The 15,572-nt window shown below is 31.4% G+C and overlaps 1 protein-coding gene across 20 annotated transcripts; it reads right to left on the reverse strand.

Annotated features, from left to right (window-relative positions):
- Positions 1 to 5,203: 5,203 nt before the first annotated feature.
- LOC112796464 (high affinity nitrate transporter 2.5) lies at positions 5,204 to 9,976 on the reverse strand. Of its 20 annotated transcripts, none has more exons than XM_025838928.3 (10): positions 9,685 to 9,976; positions 9,362 to 9,471; positions 8,601 to 8,710; positions 8,167 to 8,307; positions 7,195 to 7,281; positions 6,892 to 6,964; positions 6,707 to 6,763; positions 6,545 to 6,594; positions 6,295 to 6,375; positions 5,204 to 5,592 (listed from the first exon to the last, which is right to left on the reverse strand). In XM_025838928.3, exons 3-9 carry the CDS (start codon positions 8,620 to 8,622, stop codon positions 6,356 to 6,358), a joined length of 450 nt encoding a protein of 149 aa, XP_025694713.1. In that variant the 5' UTR covers positions 8,623 to 8,710; positions 9,362 to 9,471; positions 9,685 to 9,976; the 3' UTR covers positions 5,204 to 5,592; positions 6,295 to 6,355. The 20 variants fall into 20 exon arrangements, with proteins under 20 accessions (XP_025694713.1, XP_072091366.1, XP_072091363.1 ...); XM_072235265.1 differs by having other exon boundaries at positions 6,707 to 6,816; XM_072235262.1 differs by having other exon boundaries at positions 6,892 to 7,047.
- Between the last annotated feature and the right edge of the window lie 5,596 nt (positions 9,977 to 15,572).

Genomic DNA, 15,572 nt, shown 5'->3' on the forward strand with positions numbered 1-15,572 from the left:
CTTTTCGCCACGCTTTTGAAGCGTAGCAAAAAAAAGGTGGCCAAATCTTTATTTTATGGCCACCCTCATAAAAGCGTGGCCATAGATCACTTTTGGCTACGCTTTTAAAGCATAGCAAAAAAAGCGTGGCCATAGGCCTTTTTTCTTGTAGTGCTCTGACGATTCTTTTCAAGCGTGCGAGGACGACTTACTCCTCGGGCTGGGTGTTAGGCGCACAACGAAGATTCTGTGGTGACCTTGAGAGTAGGAGGGGGAGGAGCTTGGTGGTTAGAGGGGAGGAGGGTGGTGGTTAGATGGGAGGAGGGTGGTAGACAACAGTAAAGGGAGAGGTGGGGGAGAATATGAAATTCGGGTTTGAATTTTGAGGGGAGAGAATATGATCACTACAAAAAAGTAATATTTGTAACAAAAAAATTGTTACAAAAAATCAAAATTTTGAAACAAAAAGATTTTGTAACAAAAAAAGGGGGCCGTTGCAGTATGTCCCGTTACAAAATGTTTTTGTAACAAAAAACGGAACTGTTACAATTCAAAGTGATATTTTGTAACAAATTTTTCTAATACAAAAAACCAGAAGTCGTTATAAAAGTGGTAACAAATTTTGATATTCAAGCTATTTTTTGTGACAATCTATTTTTTCTATCATAAAATTTTGTTACAAAATGTAACTTGATTTTGTAACATTTTTTTTCTTTAGTTACAAAAGTAAAATAATTATTTTGTAACAATTTTTTTAATACAAATTGCATGCATAATTTACTAAATTATTTTTTTAATTAACTAATATATTAACTATTTTACTAAGCAAGTCTACATTTATATAATATGTAAAAACATACATAATTCAAACATGCCTTATTTATCTAACATTGTTTTAAAACAAAATAACATTAGTGAGTACATTTATTTGTTCTACAAGTTATATGTCTTGCACAAGTTCAACCAAAAGTTAAAAGTTCTAACATAGATTAGTGTCTCTATGAATCAAAATATTCTTGAGCCCTTAAGGTAGCATGTGGGCACCATTTCAGCACTCCTGTAAATAAGAAAAACCGAAACAAAACGTTAGGTGCATAGTCAAAAGTTTCTTAAGTTAAAAAAGTTTCTAAATTTTCAAAACAAGCAAGTTTGTATTCACTTCTCAACAATTCAAAATGTCAAAACAAGTGATACACATGTATGTGTAGAGCACATAATCAAGTAAATATCAATCACAAGTAAGTGGCATAAATTAAAACAATTTGGTGTTGACTAAGTTAGAAACATAAAGAAACATGTAAGTAAAAGAACATTCAAACACCAAATTCCAATGAAGCATAAAAGTCACAAGGTTGAGACAAGACTTGAAAAATTCATACCCTATGTGACTTAAGGTAAGTTGGGCATGAATAAAATAAATCAAACTAGCCACATTGGTAGAAAGAAATCTTCAACCTTGTGAGAGCATGCAAAAGAGGCTCTTTTTTTAAAAGAATTTCAAGTTCGTGGTCAATTTGAAAATTCACTTGAACTATTCAATGCATAGGAGTAATTTAGTATGAAAAAAAATGGCAAAGAATGTTAAAGGCATGACCACAACTTGCAAAGAAATATCTTGAGGCAATCAGAAATCATGTAGCAAACAAGGGTCTATTTTGACATAGAAATTCGTCAAATAGAACTTGTTTGCTCAAACAACATAATGCAGTTTAATTGATCAACCAAATATGACAACAACCAAATAGTGAATAACAAAACCAGAAGCTTCTAGCTTCCAACAACCAAAACAGTGAAGCACTTAGCCGGATAATCAATCAATTGAGCTTAGCAATAGTTGAAAACCAAAAGCAATTAAATACTAAGCCAATCAATTAATTGAATCAAAGATGAATATTGAAAATAGATTAAGATAAATTTCGGCAGCATTTCAGCAGTAAATTTACCTATTTCACAATTTCAATCAATCAATTCAAATTTCATATGAATTTTTTGACAGTTAAAAACACAAAAAATCATGAATTCATAAGAAGCAAGTAAATAAGCAAATTCCAGCAAGAAAACATGAGGAAACAATTAAAACTAATCCAACCAGCAAGAAGCAGATCATCACTCAGCAGAATAGCAATCAATGGCCTATCATACAGCACCCAAAATAGTAAAATGAACAAAGGTAATGGATTCAGGTAGCATTCTATTCATTGAAGTCAATAACCATTACACTTGCAAGCAGCAGGGGCACAGCAGTTTATCCATTAATTCAACAGAAAATCAATCAAGCCAAACTAAACGATTTCAGCAACAGATTTATCAATAAAACCAATCTCAGTTCAGCAACCATCATCTATTCCAACACAAACAACAATAACTCAGCAGCATTTCCTTTCTCATTGAATTTAAGAATCATTTAACAAGCAAGCAATGAGGAGGAAAAATCAGCAACAACCAACAGCAAGTATAGAGTAACAATAACAACTTAATGTGAGAAATTATTCAACAACAAATGCACACACAATGCAATCACTATAAACGCAAGTAACTATTCGAAAGGTATTTATGTCATTTCCAAAAACATATTACACCAATTGAAACTATGATAACATTAAATGAATTCAAGGACTGAAGCCATAAACAATTAACTTTAGAATCAGAAGTTCAGATCTTAACACCATAATCAAATTATTTACCCCAAAAACAGGCACTATTGAGAAGGATTTGCAGCTGTGTTTGACACAGTCACATCTATATTTCCACACTTATGTAATGTTCAACAGCATATTCAACATCATTCAAACAAATTTTAATAAAGGATAATGCATTCGATAAAAATGAATAGAAAAGGGTGACCTGTGCGGTTTTTTGAATCAAATCCTTTCTCTGTTGATCGTTGGAGACATGGCAAACAAGGGCCAAAACTTCAATTCCTTTAGCCCTAAGTTTCTCTGTAGCCTCTTCAACATTTTACTGTAGAAACAAGGAAATTGAGTAATGAATATAATTAATTGGAGGCAAAGAGGAAGAGAAAGGGAAAATGACCTGCTTGCGAGAAGAGATGACGACAGAAGCACCTTCCAAGCCCAGCCATTCAGCTATGGCGAAGCCGATTCCAGACGGCAGAGGCGATATGAAGCACTGGGGGGTTCAGCCAGCAGCGGCGGTGACTCCTCGTCTTCCCTTCTGTTCGCGTTCCCTCACCCTCAGACCAGATCGACGGTGACTAGGCTCATCAACGATGGTGGCAACGAAGGGAATCGGTAATGACAAAGACGGCCTGGACAGCGGCAGCGACGCGATGCTTCTCCTCACGACGGCTTCCTCCTCGCGCGGTTCTGACAACAGCTCGTGGACGGACCGAACGGTGGCGGCACAGGGACGGTGGCAACAGCGCGGCCTTCTCCTCCTTCTCCTTCCTCGGCTTGAACCTCTCTCTTCTCTGTGCGACATGATGGCGTGGCGGCAGTGACGCCCGCTGGCACCATCCTCACTCTCCCCTCCCCTTCTTCCTGTGAATCCCTCTCCTCTCTACCCTTTCTGTTTCTTGAGTTTGGTGCTACTGTGTGTGTTTCAAGCTTGATGAGTTTGCTGAGGGCGTTTAGGTTTGGGGAAGGGCTGCGGCTGGGAGATGAGTGAGGTTGGATTAAGGTTTTGAGTAAAAATAGGTCTAAGGATAGTTTTGTAATTTCAAATAAAAGTAGGGATAATATAATAATTAAGAATAAATTTTACTCCAACAATAGTAAGTATAAAAATACTATTTGTTCATCAATTTTACAAATTATTTTCAATAAAATGTTCAAATCCAAAAATTAGAAATAATATAATTAATTTTTCTATTTTCCAAAGCAGCAGTATTAATATTTTAAATATTAATTATTTGGTCCAAATCATATAAAATTCTTATTATTTCATAATTATCAATTTTATAATTTAAATATAGAAAATAATCCAATAATTGTAAAATTGGATAATAATCCTAATTTATTTTAAGTTCAATTAATCAAAACTTGCTCTAATTATCTTTAATAAAATAATTTCTGAAATTAAAACTATAAATAACTATATGATTTGAGACTTGATCATAATAAGATTTTTTAAAAGTTCCGGGTCTTACAGATATGGTGGTGGTGATGGCGGCGGCGATGGAGGCAGCGACGGCTGTGAGCTTTAGGGTTGAAGCTAGCCTCTTGCACATTTCCACGAGATCTTCTCTCTCACAGACTCACACTGCGACGACTGAGAGCTTTAGGGTTTGTTTGAAGGGGGTTGAGAATTTTAATTATGTTTAATAGTGGGGGATTTTTAAAATTATGCTAGGGAGTTTTATAATTTGCTACAAATAAAATATTTTGTGTAAGTTTTTAAAAATTTTCACTAAAAAATCTCCACTAATTATTAAAAAAATTGTAGTGTAAAAATATGATTATTAATAAAAATTATATATTAATTATTTAGAAGAATATAAAAAAATATTTATAATTTTTAAAAAGTTAATGAATACATACATTATATAAAAAATTTTAATTTTTGAAATAAAATAGAATTATTTTGAAAAAAATATATACACAATTTTTTTTACTCTTAAAGTGTTTAACATTTTGAAAAAAAAATGTTATAAAATCACAACTAGAAAATGGATTAATATAGACAGATTTAGTCTTTATTACAGACGGATTTTTGGTTACCGACGAAATTACCGACGGATTTTGTCCCTCTGTAAAAGCCCCGTCGAAAATTATTTACCGACGGATTTTTTCCGTCAGAAAATTACAGACGGATTTTTACCAGTTACCGACGGATTTTTCCTCTGTAAATGCTCTATCCATTTCCCGAAGTCGACGAACTTTCCAACGGATTTTCCGTCTGTAATTACAGACGGATTTTCCGATAGATTTTTCGTCTGTAATTACAGACGGATTTTTAGATGAATTTTCCGTCTGTAATTACAGATAGATTTTCCGACAGATTTCCGTCTGTAATTTGAACTTTGGAAAATCATCTCACACTCTGATTACAGACAGAAAATCCGTCTGTAAATCCGTCAGTAAGATAAAATAGAATTTTTTTATTTTTCCAATTACAAAATAAACTTATTTTCATACAAAATAAACATAAATTTAATACAAATTTTTATCTAATTTGTATTCACATATTTATAATATTTCAAAAAATAAACAAATTCATCGTATTATCAAACTAAAAAAAACTACTATAAACAAGCAAGTTAATATAATTCAAAATATAAACAAAGTGTATTGATATATCAACTATAATAATAAGTAATAAACATACATCAATAAAGTCTATTGAATAAATTAAAAGTTGTTAATGAGTATCCAAAGGGCTCTAAATGATTTTCCTCATACTAGTAAATTAAAAGACCTATATTGCAAGCAACTCCTATTCAATTTCCTAACTTATTTGAACAATTTTCGCTGCTCTAATAATTAATAGATGAAGTTGGTGAAGGAGGTCCTGTGTTAATTCCACTTATCTCATCTACAAAATTCACTTCACTTGCTCTTTCTGCTGTTGCTTCTTCTTCATCATCCCAGCTTTCCTCACACGGTCACAAATATTCTCTAAGACCAGATCATTCATGTGCTGAAATAGTAGTACCTGAAAAAAGTAAAATAATTAGATGTTGACCAATAAAGGATCGAGAATGTAACACCATGATGCAAATAATGCACAAAATCCAGAATATATGTTGCATAGTCAATAGTGAACAAAATCTCAACTCACACCACAAACATGGCTGTTTCAAATATAATCTAGTTAATAGTAAAAAAACAAACAGCTATTGCTATAATGCTGATAGTAATCACTGTCAAACAGTATTGTAATGTACAAACACATCTTCGCATTCAAATGCAAAGCAAAGTAATGATCATTCTTAACACTTTGCTGCTAAAAAAAATAAAGCACCCTTAACCGCAATAAGTAAAAATAAGATGAGTCTAATGTTCTTAATAGCAGGTCTCTCTACAGTGTGAGTATGTCTCCTCTGTTAATTATCTCCTTTTATTGTAAAACTTTGCTCTAAACTACCTACTGAACAATGAGTATTTCAAGTTCAAGTTCATAACATTCAATTTCGGCTGATCAGCAAACCAATTTTTTTTATCAGCAAACCAATGGAAGCATTCAATTTTGGTTGATCAGCAAACCAATTTTGGCTAATCAGCAAACCAATTTTGGCAATAGCTTTCTGAACCTGCTCTAAGCAGTTAAGGTACAGTTCATAATTTGGTGAGAATTTGGACCATGCTAAAAGTCACCACTCAAACTGGTGTGTCCAAGAAAGCAAAAAACCCATACCTTTAAAAGTGCACTAGGTCCTTCTTCCTTGATAATTGTTTGAACACAATCTACAATTCCATTATATTGGTTTGCATATCCCTTTAGGAGGAAAATGAGAACTTTGTTAATGGATTGATAATTGAAACTGGATATTCTTACTGATTTGCATGCGGATTACAGTACATAACATGGAATCATCTGCATATGGCGTTATACGAGTTTCATGTGAAAACGAGATTGAAAAGGAAGAATACAGCAAAAGAAATACCATGTTTCCCCTCACAACTGATAAAAACAAATAGAAGACCAGGGGCCAAGCTGCATATGATACAAAATTTCTAAATATCATTACATGATGAAAATGCCAAATTATGAATAATAGTTGCTAAACTATTTAGAAGGAAGGATTTTAGAAGAAAAGAGATATTACTGCTTTGAAGGGCCACCTTCCAGCACAATTAAATTCACTAAGTATTCCATTTCCAAGCTGCAATCATGAAGCAGTTATGTGATGATCCGGGAAAAAATCCATAGAATTCCCTGCTTTTAAACTTGGGTTGAAACTTGAAACAAAAGAGAAAGTTGAAGAACAAAACAAAACCCAAAAACACCCACCTGATATTGGAAGAATGAGGCTTGAAATTGGTGTGAGGCTGAGGTTGAGGTAGCCAGGTGAAAGCAGCAGCGTCTGGAACCATGAAGTCAGCCACAGAGATGTTATCAAAGCCATAATCGTACTCTCATTCTTTTTCAAAATGTACCTATTAAAAACTGTAAACTAAAATTCAAACTTAAATTGCATCCTTATATGATAAACTGAGCTTCTTTACCATCAGACAAAAATTTATGTAGTCATGTATTGATTGTTCAAGAAAAACAAGGCATCAAAAAACAAGTAGTACTTGCTTTAATAAATACCTTGACCAAGAGTGAACTTTATAGGTTGATCTTTATCCCTACTGGAATCAAACTTGGTTCCATCTTCCAAAGTCCCAACATAATGCACTGCATTCTCGAGATGAAATAAATAATCAAACATCAAACATTTTTTATTATTAACAACAACTACTACTTTTTTATTACTAACAACAACTACTGCCACTAAGAGTGTTCTTGTTTCAGCTTATGTTGCCAGAAAAATCTGATTTTCAAAAACAATCTTAATTAAAAAAATCAATAAATCTGATTTTCAACTTCATACATTCTCAACTTCTTCAATTATATGTAAAATCACCTAAAAAGTTATGTCCAAAGCAAGTATTATTTAAGAGAGAAAAGAAATGGCTTCAAAAAGTCAACTTAAAATATTTTAACCCCCTATATTGTAATCAAAAGATTGAACTGAGAAGCATGTTGATTGTTGATGCACGCACTTCATCAAATAAAAAAGAAGCAAGAATTATGAGTGGCTTCAATTTATGAATAAAAAATCATGAATGGCTTCAATATTTCTCCAAATCTAAATATGATGCATGAACCATGTACTATATGCCAGAGAATCAAATTCAATGTCTCAACCAAGTACATAGGTAAGGATGATCAATGACTTCCAAAAAGAAAAAAGAACTTATCCTATTCCACTTTTTTTTACTTCTATTTTTGTCCTCTTTGTGTCAATGAGTCTGAACTTGACTAAAAGAACACTCTGGAGAAAATGGAAAGCAATTCAATGAAACTAAAGATAACTCTAAAGAGAATAAAAGAAGAATAAGAACACAAACCGTCTTGAGACAAAAGGAACAATTCCAAAGGTCATGCCACAAGTAGCTTGAACAAACACAGAGAATATGATCATAACAACAACAGAAACACTCAAAGATCCAACAAGCCCAAGAATTATGCAGAGGACACCAGCGAATGTTTGGCAAAGCCACAAGGCCCAAAGCTTACCCCTCATTCCAAACCTCTTTGAAACTGCATCAGATATGAACCCTCCACCGGGCCTGGAGAAAAGATTCGCCAATCCGAAACTGGCAGCAATGATCCCAGCAGTGTGCAGCTTGAGATTGAATCTGTCATAGAAGTACTCAGCTATGATTTTATCAATAGTCAACTCCACACCAAAGCAGTATCTATAAGTGAAGTACAGACAGCAGTATTCAATTTTTGAATAAAAAATTAATCTTTACAACAGCAAAAAAAAATATAAATAAATAAAGCATAATGCCAACAAAAAAAGTGTCATTATAAAGCATTACTTATAGTATTTTAGCTTAGCTTAGCTTAGCTTAGCTTCCTTTTAATTGCAGTAGGGAACAAGCAATAATCAAAATTAAACAAAGGGGAAGGAGAGAATGAAAAGGATGGGAGCATAGAGAGCATACATGTTCGTTCTTTGTTAAACATGTCATTCTCAACCACCTTTGCTACTCCCAATTAGCTATAGCAATTCTCTGCTTCTGTCCTCCAGAAAGTTGGGTGCCACCTTCTCCAACTTGTGTTAGAAACAAACTATCAGGCTTTAAATTTAAATGCGTATTTTCTTATATCAAAGTGTTTTAGATCTACACTTTACTAAAAAACACAATAAAATGAGGTTAAGAGATTAGGTCACTTTGCATCTAAAATTAATTGGCCAATTCTCTGGTGCATTTAACTTTCATGCTGAAATTTGTCATTTTAATATATCAATTTGGAAAAAAGCTGTCATTTTAATGGAAGAGTCTTCTCCTAATCTCATTTGTGAGGAAGTTATTCTTTCACCTGGAGAGGGATAATCTTGGATGATCACAAACCCAAGTAGCTAGTAATAAAATCAAACTATGATGTAATTTACTAAAACCTATCATGACAACATCAAAACCTTTCCCTCATTGGATATGGCTGGATGCATGAATCAAGCAAAGTTAAGTGATTAGCAGCATCATCCATCAACCCCAAAATAAATCAAATCAAATCGGAAAATAAAAAAGTTGAAAAAAAAAGAAAAAAAAGCTTATCATCGTAGAAGAAAATATATTCCATCAAGCAAACAATACAAGAAATTAATATGAATAAAAAATAAAAAACAGTAATTATAACAATTAACAAAAGAATAAACAGAGAAATTAGGTTTGAAAAACTGAAAAACTGTGAAGAGTGGCACCTGAAGCAAATTTTGAAGATATGAATCACCACATTTACCAAACTTCAAGGCTGGTCAATCTTCAACTCCTTTGCACAAACATCAAAGCCAATACACGCAGCAACTACTACCTGAACAAGAACAAGTTGTTTGGCTACTAAGAAAACGAGAGAGAGAGAGAGAGAGAGAGAGAGAGAGAGAGATGGAAATAAGAGGCAAAACCGCAGATCAAGCACCTTTGAGAATTAAAGGAAGCAGAGATTAAATCACAAAATCAGAAATGAAATCACAAAATCAGAAACAACGAGGGCGAGGAGCAGAGATTAAATCACAAAATCACAAACCAGCGAGGAGCAGAGAATCAGAAACAATGGATGGCGAGGAGGGGAGGAACCCTTCGCGACGGCGACGCCACGAGCTCAACTCAGAACTTCGTGCGACGGCGAGAAGAGGAGGAACGATGCGAAGAGGGCCGAGTAGAGCTTCCCCAGATGACGAGGGCACCCACGGTTTGTCCCTGCCGGCGGCGACACCACCTTCTACCAGAGGAGAAGAGTTCGAGGGATGAGGGCTGCTGGAAACGTTCGAGGGATGAGTGTGAATGGAGTGTGAATGGGTGGTGATAAAATTAGGGTTACCTCAATATTTTCGACAGAAAATTTAAATTACAGACGGATTTTTCATCTGCAATAATTTAACAAAACGCAGCGTTTTGTCTATTTAATTACAGACGGAAAATCCGTCTGTAACTATTTTTCAAGGAAACAAATTAATTTTTTCGACGGAATTATCGACGGATTCTCTTTTCCATCTGTAATTTATGCTAATTCATTTTTTTTATTTTCCGACAAAAAATTCCTCTGAAATTCCCTCTGTATTTCCGTGGGATAAAATCCGTCGGAAATATCCGTCTGTAATAACTAGTTTTCTAGTAGTGAATATGCTTATATTTTGTGACAAATAATTGACTTGTTACAAACAATATTGAATTTTGTGACAAATTAATTTTTTGTTACAAAGCAACTGGAGTTTTTGAAACAAAAAGTTATTTTGTTACAAAACAATTGGAGATTTTGAAACAAAAAAAAATTGTTACAAAATATTTTGAATTTTTGCAACTTATTTTTTTTGTTACAAAATATTACAATATTTTGTAACATAACACTATATCGTTACAAAAACTAACATAATTTGTAACAAAATAAAACAGGTTGTCACAAAATATTATCATGTTTAGGGATAAAAAATTATTATTACAAAATATTATTTTTTTGTAACAATTTTAAATTTGATACAAATTTTTTGTTACAAATGTTTCATTTTCTTGTAGTGGATCTAGAAGAGAGGGAGTGACGACAAAGGGTTAGGAATTTAGGGTTTCTGAAAATTAATATATAGGTAAACTACCAAAAGTGCACCCGAATCATTTTGTTGACAAAAATGCACCCAAATTTTGTTATCGACAAAAGTGTCATCAAATAATTTAAAAAAGTGATAAAATATCCAAAAAAAATATTATTATTTTCTTGTAAGTGGCAAACGACTTGTGTATTTGACAAATTACTTATGTATTTGATCTAAAATTTTATAAAAATATTTACATAACTATTTAAAAAATATACACAAAAAATGGATAAAACTTTGATCTCTATATTTTTTATTTTTTAAAAGTATTATTGGTTGTTGATAAAAAAAATTATAAAAAATATATACTTAACGAAAAATTATCAAATTTTGAGAATAAAAATATTTCATTTTTTTAATCATGCTTACAAAAAAATTCACCAAAATTTAATTTCTAAAATATTTTTTTATAATACATTTTTAATATTGGACTTTTGTCGTATTTTTAAATTATTTGAGGACATTTTTATTGATAATAAAATTCAAGTGCATTTTTAAATTATTTGAGGACATTTTTATTTTATTCAAGTGCTTTTTTAATGGTTTCCATTTAATATATATAATAGGGTTTGAACTTTTTTGCCATTTTTTCTTGGATATTCGAATAGTTAGAAGAAATGGCACGCTTTTAAAAAGTCATCAAAACAAAAAAATAATCACGCTTTAAAAACGTGCCAATTTCTATATATAAGCACGTTTTATAAGTATAACGTAAAAAATGTGGCAAAAAATCTAATCAACCGTCACCATTTATAAAAGCATGGTTATTAACCTCATTTGGGCACGCTGAAAAATTTTAAATTTTTTATTTTAATGAACGTGCAACAAAGGTATAAAAAGTTAAAAACTCAGTTTTGTATTTTCTTTATTAAAATTTTTTAACCGATAACTTTAACTTATATCTCAGAACGTTAACATATGTTATTAGCTTAATCTATGTAAAATATCATAAATATTTTAGAACATCTTATAATTTGTACTTTAGAAATTTTTTTGGATTTGGACTATCCTTGATAATCAGATAATGTTAAAAAAATATTTAGTTTTTGTTGGGATGTCTTTGATTTTTTTTTCTTATTACGGTCGAGTTGTTTTGAACAATAAAAAGAATTGTAAAATATCATAAAGCTTAACTTTGATCCTATGTTTGTGGTTTAGGAGATTAAATACATTTTTTTTGAAAAATTATTATGTGCATATAAAAACTAGATATTATGTATTTTATATTAGTAATGAATCATTTGATATCTACATAATATAGGTTTTTTTTAAATGTATTATTTAATTTAATTTAATTTGTATTTTAAAAGTCCTGATTATTACATTTTTTTATTTTCACAGTATTTTCAAATCAATCGGCCAAATATTAATTTATCTAACTCAAAGTTCTATTTAAAAATTTGTTATTGGCGAATAAATTATTATATGCACAAAACAAAATTTAAACTTTTGACACTAATTTAAACAAATAAGTGAGCAAAATTATTTATTTGTATAAAAAGCTATACAAAAAGTTCAAGAAACAATTATTATAATGAGAAAAGCTCAAAGACCAACAAAATTCAGTATTTTTGACCAGCACTTTTAACCATCATCCTGATTCTTTTAATCAAGTAATCCAATAACATAATTTTAGTCCACAGTTTTAAGTATTACTGGTTAACTGCTAGCGAAAAATAATAATAATTCTACTGGTTGTCTAGTATTCCTATATTATAATTACTCAAAATGTGTATTATTAAATATGAATCAATTGTCAAAATAGTCCTAAAAATATTATGTATTCGATAATTTTGTTAGAGATATATATAATTATTCATGTGACTTCTATTAGCTAGATTAACCTTTTGAAGAAAACGATTTTGTAATATAGTATTAGAACTTTTATGACCTCAAAAATTATAAGTTTAATTCTTGTTGATTCTAAAAGAAATCATTTTAGTATAAGACCAATAAAAAAAATAACTTTCCATACAAAAAATTTATGCAAATCCAAAAGTCCCTCTTGTATGAGAACATGTGTTAAAGATATATAATAATTTATTTGTCTTCTCTTATCTGCTTAAACTATTAAAAATGAGTAATTTTATTACAAATTTAATAGTAAAAATATGATACACTCTCAAATAGTTGGTATTGAAAGATAAATGGACTAATTTAATTAGTGTGAAATCTATGCAGTACGAACACATCACTAAATTGTCATGTTGGTGTATCAGATACGATGCACAATGATACTTGTTTGATTGACACGCGTGATTCTCGTATTCACAAGTGTCATATCCCCCAAAAAAAAAGTCAGACATAACCCAAAAATAAACTTCTCTGATTTTACAAAAGTAAAATTCTTTCATACAAAGTAAAAACCTTAACTTTTTCCCTTCCAACTAGACCTAGCGTCCCAGCCTCTGTGGCTCTCTACCCAGTGCACATCCTCTCCTCGTTACTGCCACTACTTTTGGTTGTTGCTGTTATACGAGTGTTCCTCCTTCATTCCTGTTACTATACACGTACAAAAGTGCTCCAGTCGTGTGAATCTCAACATTTTCTGATAAAGAAATAAAAGATAAACAAAAAGACAAAAAGATACATTGAAATTGAAATAGAAATAAAAATGATAGATTGAAATTGAATACAAAGAGAATCACTCTACTCTCTACCCAATTTCTTGACACAACAAGAAAGGGACTCATCAACCTAACTTGTCAATGCCATAGTTTGGGAATTGAATCGAAGGGACTCCTCAATATTCTACGCAATTTTCCGATGCAACAAGAGAGGGACTCCTCAACCTCAATTGTCCACACCATGATTTCATCACGAAATAAAAAAAAGGAGTTTTTAAACCTCTAGATCATTCTATACTATGACTACCCTAGTTTAATTATGAGGTAATTATAACCTCTTATTAGGTTAAAATATAGAACACCCTAAGCCCATAAACATAAGGCCCAATCTAGTAATTAAATAAATAAAATCAAAATATATCAAATTAAATTAAAATATTCTAAAAATATAAACTAATATATTCTCAATAACACTTGAATTCTTCATATCTTGAACATTTGAAGCACGTATCATTCTCCTCTTAAAAAAAGATTCGTCCTCGAAACTTGTAGGTGGAAAAATAGTATATGAAAAGCACAATAATTACAAGGAAGATAATTTCTTTTTCTTCTTTTGTTGTATATATATATTTTTTTCTCCTTTTTTTTTGCACTGTATGCTTTTTTTTTAAACAATAAAATTAACAATGATGACAAAATAATAATGAAACACAAACGGATAATAAGAACACAAGAATTAAAAGAAAAATGCGTCAGACATTGGACTCTTTTTTTATGATAAAAGAAGAACAAATATAGATTAATAAAAATTAATCTAATACCTGAGCTCTAATACCAAATGATAAAGAAATAAAAGATAAACATAAAGACAAGAATTCAAACTGAATAAAAAGATACATTAAAATTGAAATAGAAATAAAAAGGATAGATTGAAATTAAATACAAAGAGAATCTCTCTACTTTCTACCCAATTTCTTAACACAACAAGAAAGGAACTCCTCAACCTAACTTGTCAACGCCATAATTTGGGAATTGAATCAAAGGGACTCCTCAACCTTCTACGCAATTTCCCGATGCAACAAGAGAGAGACGCCTTAACCTCAATTGTCCACACCATGATTTCATCACAAAATAAAAAATGGGCTTTAAACCTCTAAATCATTCTATACTACGACTACCCTAGTTTATGAGGTATTTATAACCTCTTATTAGGTTAAAATATAGAAAATCCTAAGCCCATAAACATAAGGCCCAATCTAGTAATTAAATAAACAAAATAAAAATACATCAAATTAAATTAAAATATTCTAAAAATGTAAACTAATATCTTTTAAATAATACTTGAACTCTTTATATGTTGAACATTTGAAGCACGTATCATTTTCTCCTCATTGTCACCACTTCTGTTGTGCTTGTCGTTGCTGCTCCCGTAATTACCCGTACTTACTTCCGTGTTCATTGCCCTTTCGGTCGCCGCTTGCCTCCTCGATTTCAAGTAAGAGAGAATACTTATTTTTCTATCGTTTAACTTTTGGTTCTATACTTCTGTTTGCTATGTACTTTTTTTTGTTCTATTTTATTCCGCACTACTATTTGGTTCCATTCACACAAATGCTTAATTAGTCATTTTTCAAGAATCTAATCTACTAATTCCTTTCAAACGGGAAAAAAGTAAGCTACTGTTTCGTGTTAAATTAAATCAACCTCTTTCACAGCCTAAGGGGACAAACGCACTGTACTATAGAATTGTTGATAACCATAGGATTACTATATTAATCATCTAATCTTATATATTATTATTGTAATATCTTTACTATCAGAATGTCAAGCTTCCGATTGTGCCACTCTGATAGCGAGAATATTACGACGACTTTTATATACTTAATAAAATAGGAGTCTTTAACTCGAAACCAAATCACTATTTTCTTTAAAAAACAGAAAGTTCTTCTTCTTGAAAACGAACATGCATATAAAGATATACAAACACTTCTTACACAAGTAACTTATAAATATTATATAAATACAAAATACACAACTCCTATCCCTCTTACACAATTATAATGACAAAGGCAAGGAAAAAACTATGACTAATATATATACAAACAGAAACAGTACAGCTAAGGACTTAGCAAAAACTTCATCAGCTTTCTCGTCCATCCTGAAAAGAGAAGTCTATAGGCAGATGAGAACATCGTCCTCGTAGGTTCTCAGTAGAGGGTTTAAGAATTGTCATAAGAGAATATGTATAAAAAGAACAATGA

This window comes from Arachis hypogaea, chromosome 4 (genome assembly GCF_003086295.3).
Source record: "Arachis hypogaea cultivar Tifrunner chromosome 4, arahy.Tifrunner.gnm2.J5K5, whole genome shotgun sequence".
Lineage (NCBI taxonomy): Eukaryota > Viridiplantae > Streptophyta > Magnoliopsida > Fabales > Fabaceae > Arachis > Arachis hypogaea.

Bases quoted from the DNA above. Each gene is read 5' to 3' on its own strand.
- LOC112796464 (XM_025838924.3), bottom strand. From the start codon at position 8,622: ATGTTTAACAAAGAACGAACAT. The intron at 6,764-6,891 runs GTGGGTGTTTTT...TCATGATTGCAG, and splicing joins CCTCATTCTTCCAATATCAG to CTTGGAAATGGAATACTTAG. The intron at 6,595-6,706 runs GTAATATCTCTT...TATCATATGCAG, and splicing joins GAAGGTGGCCCTTCAAAGCA to CTTGGCCCCTGGTCTTCTAT.